The 8,477-nt window shown below is 40.5% G+C and overlaps 1 protein-coding gene across 1 annotated transcript; it reads right to left on the reverse strand.

The window, feature by feature from the left end:
• Positions 1-878: 878 nt before the first annotated feature.
• Positions 879-6,244, reverse strand: mtnr1al (melatonin receptor type 1A like). Its single transcript, XM_077022948.1, has 2 exons — positions 5,731-6,244; positions 879-2,584 (listed from the first exon to the last, which is right to left on the reverse strand). The coding sequence occupies exons 1-2, from the start codon at positions 5,915-5,917 to the stop codon at positions 1,815-1,817; spliced, it is 957 nt and encodes a 318-aa protein (XP_076879063.1). The 5' UTR covers positions 5,918-6,244; the 3' UTR covers positions 879-1,814.
• Positions 6,245-8,477: the final 2,233 nt, after the last annotated feature.

Below are 8,477 nucleotides of genomic sequence, written 5' to 3' on the forward strand. Positions count from 1 at the left end.
CTAACCATGTCTAAAAAAAGTAAATTGTGTAAATCAGACATTTGTGGATCAATATCTCCAAACATCTTTTATAAGCTAAAGACTGTTTAAAACCTTGAAAATAAGTATTCACTGCTCTAGGGTCTGAGTAGAGCACTTTGTTTGTATATTATACAACTCCTAGCAGTACACAGTGATTGATCTTTATTGAGACTCCATAATAACCAATTTTACTCAGTTTATGGACATAATGCTTAAGTTCTAACTTCAGTAAAGGTATTATTTACATTTTAAAACATCTGAAATGTGCAAATGGTACTGAAAGTATTTTATAATTCCTTTTAACTCCATAAATCTATTACTCTTTCTCTAGGCCCACCTCTCTCACCCCCCCCTCTCTCCCCTCCCTCTCTCTCCCCTCCATCGTTCTCACCCCTCCCTCTCTCTCTCCCCTCCATCGTTCTCACCCCTCCCTCTCTCTCTCCCCTCCCTCTCTCCCCCCCTCCCTCTCTCCCCCCTCCCTCTCTCTCCCCCTCTCACTCTCCCCTCCATCTCTCACCCCTTCCTCTCTCCCCTCCGTCTCTCTCTCCCCTCCCCCTCTCTCTCCCCTCCCTCTCTCACCCCTCCATCTCTCACCCCTCCATCTCTCTCACCCCTCCATCTCTCTCACCTCTCCATCTCCCTTTCCCCTCCCTCTCTCTCCCATCCTCTCTCTCTTGCTCTCGCAGACACATGCACACTGTTCTTTTATGTACACAAGGATATACACAAAATGATTTAACATTACGTATGCCTTTAAGCAAACAAAACATTCATACCTGATGGTCTACTTCCTTATGGAGACGAGTTTTGCTAGAATATTTTTATTACATTATGGGCTGTGAAATGATGAACAGAAATTTAGCTTGAAGGCTCTTATATGCATTATGCCAATATTTCATTTATGGTCAAAGTATGATTTTTTTGTTAATATGAAATGCTTTATCTTGAAAACATAGCCATCTATGACATCCAATGTCCATTCAATACAATATGTCCTCAACGTCAATGCATATTATCCATTCTGATATTTTTTATTAATTTAAAGTCAATATTTAACTTAGTTGGAAACAGTGCAAAGTGAAAAACACCCTGACACCTGACTAGTTTTCCTTATAATACAATGAATATACAGTATAAGTACTGGCCTATATATTATTTAAACACGTACTGGTGAAATTGACACATTTTCCAAATCTAAATGACCATAATAAAGGTGATCCTGGCAGAGACCTTCTGACTAATCCACTTATTAGTAGATGTATTTTCTCTGCAGTTATTTTGGGATCCTGTGGATCAATCTATTTGAAAAAATATTCCAGGAAAAATGGAAAAATGCCTCTGAACCTGCCTCTGTGTCTTGACTCACCTGGTGTTGTAACACCTGGATGACTTAAATCAGAATGAGAAACAGACATTAGGAGGTTCTCCTTCTGCTTTTAGCCAACAGACAGTCCACCCATTAGGATGTCCGCCCATTAGGATGTCCACCCATTAGGATGGGGTCTCTTGTGCATTTTGAGGGTTGTCTTATATTGCAACAAGGGCATTGAATTCATACAATAACCATCCAGTGCAAACTTGTTCAAACAACATGGTCAAAACCAGTTGTATCTGCGTCCATGTCAGTAACAACAACAACGAAGCAAACAACAGTCCAGGTCCTTTGACATGGACATACCCAGCACACAGACTGCTGTCAGTAGTCGCACCAGTACTCTTTGTTCAGTAAGTCCCTATCTATTTGAACAGCATTCCCTTTGTATGTCAGTAAGCCATAGTGCTTTGAAAAACATTCAACAGTGGAACTTGAACAGAGCGAACACAATCCTTTTGTATTCCTTCCGAAAATTGTGGTTGAGGGCACCATAGATCACGGCATTGAGGCAGCTGTTGAAGTAAGCCATGAAGTAGCTGGCGGTGAAGAGCCACTCCGGGACGGACTGGCCCAGGGCGGGGCGCACGGCCACCGCCACGCCGATGAAGTTGAGCGGCGCCCAGCACACGGCGAACAGCACGAACACCACGAACATGGTGAGGAAGTTCCGCACGTCGTGCTGCTTGACCTTGGGCCGTCCGTTGGCCTTGACGCGCCGGCGCACGTGAACGACGAGCACCCAGATGCGGAGGTAGCAGTAGGTGACGATGGCGATGGGCAGGAGGAAGTGCACCACCACCACGGCGATGGTGTAGAGGGAGCTCACCGACTGGGCAAACGTGCAGGAGTAGACGCGTGCGTCGTACATCAGCGACTCCACAAACCAGTTGGGCACGATGGCCAGGACGGTGAGGGACCACACCAGCACCACGTAGCACGCGGTGTTCCTGCTGGAGAAGAGGCGGTCGTAGTTCAGGCTATGGCAGATGTAGCAGTAGCGGTTGATGGCGATGCCCGTGATGTTGAAGATGGAGCCGATGACGCTGAGCCCCATTAAGAAGCCACTGATTTGGCAGTGAATGCTGCCTGCAATCCAGCCGTTGTGGAAGATGGCGGACAAGACCAGAGGGTAAGGGTAGATGGCCACAACTAGATCTGCCACAGCCAAACTCACCACAAAGGCATTTCCTAAGAAGGAAAGAAAGAAAGAAAAACAAAGGACAAAAAAAACACTGAATACTCTTCTGTGAACATACATTAAATAATAATCTATACATTTCTATAAATGGATGGGCTGGAATGGATCTCAGCAAATGATATGACGCATATAAACAAAGGTAGGTGGAGGATACAAATGCATTAAAATGTAAGCATATGGCTACTTATAGGTCTCAGTTGGTATACAGTGAGTGGGCTAAGACAGAAGTGCACACTTAGAGCACCATACAATTCAAATCAGCTGAAGTGCCTAATTGTTGTGAAGAGGACTGATCCATACTCATGTGTGGAGGTGGGGGGGTTGCATAAGCTGCCTTGCGTGACCCTTTAAAATGGACGCAATTAATAAAAGTTCTGATGATTATTACTGTCTACTTCCTGAGTTAGACACTTTAAATTCAGGACTTATGACTCTTTACTCTTGCTGAGCCCTTATCTAAATTGAACGAAATCCCAATCTTGTAATTATAAGTGTTACTGTTAGGATTCAATTTCAAGTTACCCCCTCCCCCTCAACAAAGTTCAATGGTGATGCAGGTGCAAAGCTGTGTGACCCGAGGCAATGCTTTGAATTTCTATAATTATTGATTACCCACTTCACGCCCAGCCAAGCAGCAGCTAATCCTTTAGTGTGAGCCTGCTGGACTATTGCGTGGGCAACGTCATAATCTTCCAGTAGGCCATGGTGTTCATACAGACTGACACTAATAGTGCTCTGGTGTGAAATGCAGCATGCATTTTGCTACCTCACAGAAATTTTAAACTTGTGATATTTTGTGACCAGCTTGACGATTGCCCAGCGGGTGTTGGCTAACACTGACACTGTATCAACAACGTTGAGGGCTTGTAAAACTAACAGGACACAACTTGTCAATGCCGTGCTCAGTGTAAAAGGTAGCAATGGGTTCTGTTCTCAAGCAGAATGTGTGAAAAATCTTAGCAGGCAAAGCCTGTGAGTCACATAGTTAAATTTTCATAGAGTCAATGCATGGCCTGAGGTCAGCAGTAAATGAGCAGGTTTACAGTTGAAGTCCTTTGAGTCCTTCTGTGTCCATTCACAATAGCAAAAGGTACTGCACATACGAGGCTGCCATGTACAAGGCACCTATATTCAAAGAACCAGAGATGCAAATCTCTTGTGAATTTTATAAATTAGGCTCACAATTCTCTCTGTTGGAAATCCACTCTTAGCATAATGAAGGTATAGAGTTGTGATATTAGACCAGAATTCACTCCTGCTGATGGATAAGCTCTGTGATTAAACATTCATTTTTCATTAGCTGGTTTATATATGACTAATAAATAAAGATGCATTTGCATTATTCATTATGTATTTGAATAATGATGAATGCATTTTATTGTCCATGTTTTGGTCTTAAACATTAACTCTATCTCACAAAAAAGATTTTTGTAAAGATCTTTCAGTAGCTATTCCTTATGAAGGCATAAATTAATAATAAATAATATTAATAATAACGATGATAATAATAACAACAACAATAATAATAATAATAATAATAATAATAATAATAATAATAATAATAATAATAATAATAATAATAATAATAATTATTATTATTATTATTATTATTATTATTATTATTATTATTATTTTGGCACATTGCCTCAAGGCTCATAGGTTTGAATGAGAACTTGAACTTTGAATGAGTTTTGTTGGCTTCTACTGTCCCCTCAAACCATGCCCAAAACAGCATGCTTATGTTTCAAATTGAACATGCATTATTTCAAATTGATTTGGTGGACACTGCATTCCATAGACCACATGTGCTGGAATCAATGCTGGCAATTCTGATATATCTCAGCAAAGGCAAAGGCTGCATGTGCCATGGCTGCTCATTCATTTTTGACTGTAATGTGCATTAAACAAGATGGCTATTGACATGCTTCAACACTGATTCAACATGCACTAATTTGATTACATTAGCATAGTCTCTGTGCAGTGATTTTGTAATTAAAAAAATGATCTGTAATGACTCGTGAGATATATGACACACAACAGCAAGTGACTAAGTAAATATCCGGCGAAAACACAGCTGTGGCAAAGCCATAAGTCACCAGGTGTTTTTTACCAGATGGGTCCATTTTACCAGATAGTTCCACTACAAATATGACTATGCATGTGTGTCTATATATATATAGACGTTTGAATTTATATATATATATATATATATATATATATATATATATATATATATATATATATATATATATATATTGTTTGCTTGTCTGCTTGTCTACTTGAATACTTGAATGCTTGTCTGCTACCTGAGTGGAAATGTCTGCTACGTCAGGAAAATTAATGAATGCAAACAAGTTCTTGAACAGGATGTTCATATGAGATAAAATAAATTCAAATGCGCTTCCTAACTTACAAATGCCCTGGTAATAAGTTAAGCTCTGACTGTTATTGGTTAACATAAGTGGATTTTTATATGTGGTGTCTCTTGACACAGTTGTTTTGTCTAAGTAGCAAGAGAGTCCAGCTCTCCCCACATCCACCATTGTGTTACAGCTGCACACAGCTTTAGAGGTCAAGACACAATTGGACAGCAGCATTATGGGCGTGAACTCCAATATGATGAAGAACAAACCATTACGGTAATTTCTGTATGAGCTACACGCATAACTATAGAAACCTGACAACCTGATTGTTTTGAAGATCATTCTGTTTAAGAGCAGATTTGGATAAAGTCCAATCTCCAGAGTACTGGAGATTTTTACTCTGTTCCTAAAATACATTCTACAAACGTCCATGGAATGTGTTCAAACCAACTGTTGCAGAAGAAGAATAATCCAATATTCCAGTATTAAACATCATCTTTATTGTTTCATTCTGTTATGACTCTTTATGGCTCTCTGGTTGGCTCTAGCTGTATCTTTAAAATGTCAGTCATAACATTAACAGTAACAAGTTTTGAAACCGCTTTAAGGTCTAATCTATGTAGGAAAGGTAAAACTTAATTCACTAGATAAGATCCATAAAGTGTCCAGATGGTGACATGCAGTCAGGACACACTGCAGATTTATTTTAACAATTGGACTACAGCTTAAGTACAAAAAGATCAACAAATATCAAAAGGTTTTAAATGATTTACCTGCTTTCCTGAGTTTTCTGTTTCTGAAGACTGACACAATGACCAACAGGTTGCCCAGAACATCTAAAACAATAGTAGTGATCAGGACACTTGACAGTAAAGTGACCTTCCACGGAAAAGACAGATTCTTGCTGTGCCCCTCTCCGGAAGAAGCGTTTCTTAAAGGGGCATTGGTTGCATCCAACATCCTCACTTCATCCTTCAAGCCATGGGACAGTTGTGCGTGCCACAGTCCTGCGTGCCACCGACATCTAGTGAGTCACGCGCTCATTTAGTGCGTGCATGCAGCTTCTGAGTTTTGCACCGCGCGGTCAGTGGACTTCTAAATAGCACATCTCAGGAGCAACGGTACTAAAATACCAACGTCTTTTCATACGCGTCATCTAAAGAAACGGTTTCCGAAATGTCTCTGTTGTAATAACACGACTGAAGTCCAAGGCTTTATAAAAGGCTCTTTAAAATTGAACTGCCGTTAAATATTCTCTATGGAACTGTTCAGTTGTCATTGTCAGGAAACGAGGGTCTGTTTACATTGCCTCAAATAAAAAGTAATCGTTTCACTTACTACAGGAAACTTCATTTTACAGTTGTGTTATTATTTGATAGATTGGATTACATCATTGGCTTTGCTACTTTAATAACCCAGTAAACCCTATAAATGAAATCGCATCTGTTAAACCAACAATTACTTACTTCGTAATTGTGCTAATTCGTAACTTCACAGGTCACCCATTCATTGTGTTAAAAACACTCCTCAGACACCAGATATCCTCAGAACTTCGCATCTGTTTCAACATCCCTAGAAGCAGAAAAGCAGGTTTCAGGAATATCTTAAATTAAAGCCATTTTAGTTCGATATCTGCGAACCTTCCTCGTGGGTATGTTATCGCATGCGCGCGCGCTTATCATTCGTGGTGTTCACAACATCACTGCTGCTGATGTTGCGCGTGATCATGTGCCCCCCCCCCCCCCCCCCCTCGCTGAGTGTGGGCCCCCCTCGCTGAGTGTTTCCCGCTCACAAATCTCATGTGAGATACACACACACACACACACACACACACACACACACACACACACACACACACACACACACACACACACACACTGCATCTCTGGCTGAACAAGATCTAACTGCTTAATAATGTGTTTAATGTGTGCTGTGTAAATTTATGACAGTGAATTTATTGTTTTATAGGTTTGGTAAATTTAATTGTTTTATGATGCATAAAAATGGTCACTCTTTTCATTATGATTTCATGAGCATTTGCTTTATGAATGCAAACTACGCAGTAAGGTCTAAGATGTTTAACAAGACTAATGTCCAACACAATTCAATCATGTTGAGCAAATGCAGAGAATAGAAATGTGTAATTTCATTCATGTAGTACTGCTCCAAACAAATTAACATATTGTAGTAACAATCATAATACTAGACAATCATCGTTTCAAAGGATTTTTAAAAAGCGCTTCTTCTGGTGATCCATAAGGGACTCAGGGTCACCCTATTAGCCAGACATGTAGAGTGCGCAGTGTGGATGAATGCACATATGCCCATGACTCGCCGTGTGAACAGTGTCCAGCTGTGGGAGAATGTATTTGGAGAGAGAGAGAGAGAGAGAGAGAGAGAGAGAGTGTGTGTGTGTGTGTGAGAGAGAGAAAGCACACCTCAGTTGTCTGACAGAGCAGTATGCTCTCAGACATGTAGTTCTGTTCTGACATGGTACCCTGAACACTAGGAATTAAAGGTACTCACTAGTAAAGTTTATTAAGCTTTGTAATAGGTCAGATGGCAGAGAGCCTAACTTTCAGTGGGGTGGGGGGGGGGGGGGGGGGTTGTCATCCTTTAATGCTGCACATGACCTTGCTGTCAGGCATTTCTCTGTAACAGACCATGCCATGGATCACTAGGTCCAGTTGATGAGCTATTGCTCTTAACAATCTGACCATGAGTGCACTATTGGCACAGAACAGAATTAAATTAATTGTTTCAATGGTGTTAAGAAATGTAAGCTTTTCTTGTAAATGATTATATTCTAAGCTGCCATATTTTTGTTGCGATTGTGTCTAAAACATACAGGTGAAACCTAATGCTTAATTAGGGTTTGAATGAAAATTGAAGAGATTTTTCAGTCTGTAGCGGCACAGAGCACCAGGCCAGAACCAACCCTAGACAGGATGCCAGTCCATTGCAGGAACAAACACACACACACACACACACACACACACACACACACACACACACACACACACACACACACACACACACACACACACACACACACACACACACACACACACACACACTCAACCAGGCCAATTTAGAGATGCCTAGTGACCTAATAATGTCTGCATTGAGGTAGGAACTGGAGGAAACTCCACACAAGAGACAGGCAGGCTGGGAATCGAACCCGGATCACTGGGGTGTAGTTACAATGCTCATCATCAGCTAATCTTACACGAGCTGTTACTGTCTGAGTTTCAGTTTTACAACGTAATAAAAATAAACATTCTAGAAATGGAAATGTGTTTTATGGGAGCCAAAGGAATCAAGCTCAATCATAAGTTACATTTTGAACTCAGGTTGCTACAGATAAACATTCACATATTGGAAGTTAATATTATTGACAAACAAGTTTACCAAGTCCATGTGTATCCATCACATTCTCTGGTTTCCACAGTTATAAGTGCAATCCAAATGCAATCAATATCAGTTATGATTATTAATCAATTATAATGCGACTCAGTGA

Source organism: Brachyhypopomus gauderio, chromosome 11 (genome assembly GCF_052324685.1).
Source record: "Brachyhypopomus gauderio isolate BG-103 chromosome 11, BGAUD_0.2, whole genome shotgun sequence".
NCBI lineage: Eukaryota > Metazoa > Chordata > Actinopteri > Gymnotiformes > Hypopomidae > Brachyhypopomus > Brachyhypopomus gauderio.

Excerpts from the sequence above, each read along its gene's own strand:
- mtnr1al (XM_077022948.1), bottom strand. The coding sequence starts at position 5,917 with ATGTTGGATGCAACCAATGCCCCTTTAAGAAACGCTTCTTCCGGAGAG. Across the intron at positions 2,585-5,730 it reads CAGAAAACTCAGGAAAGCAG|GAAATGCCTTTGTGGTGAGT; the intron begins GTAAATCATTTA and ends TTTCCTTCTTAG.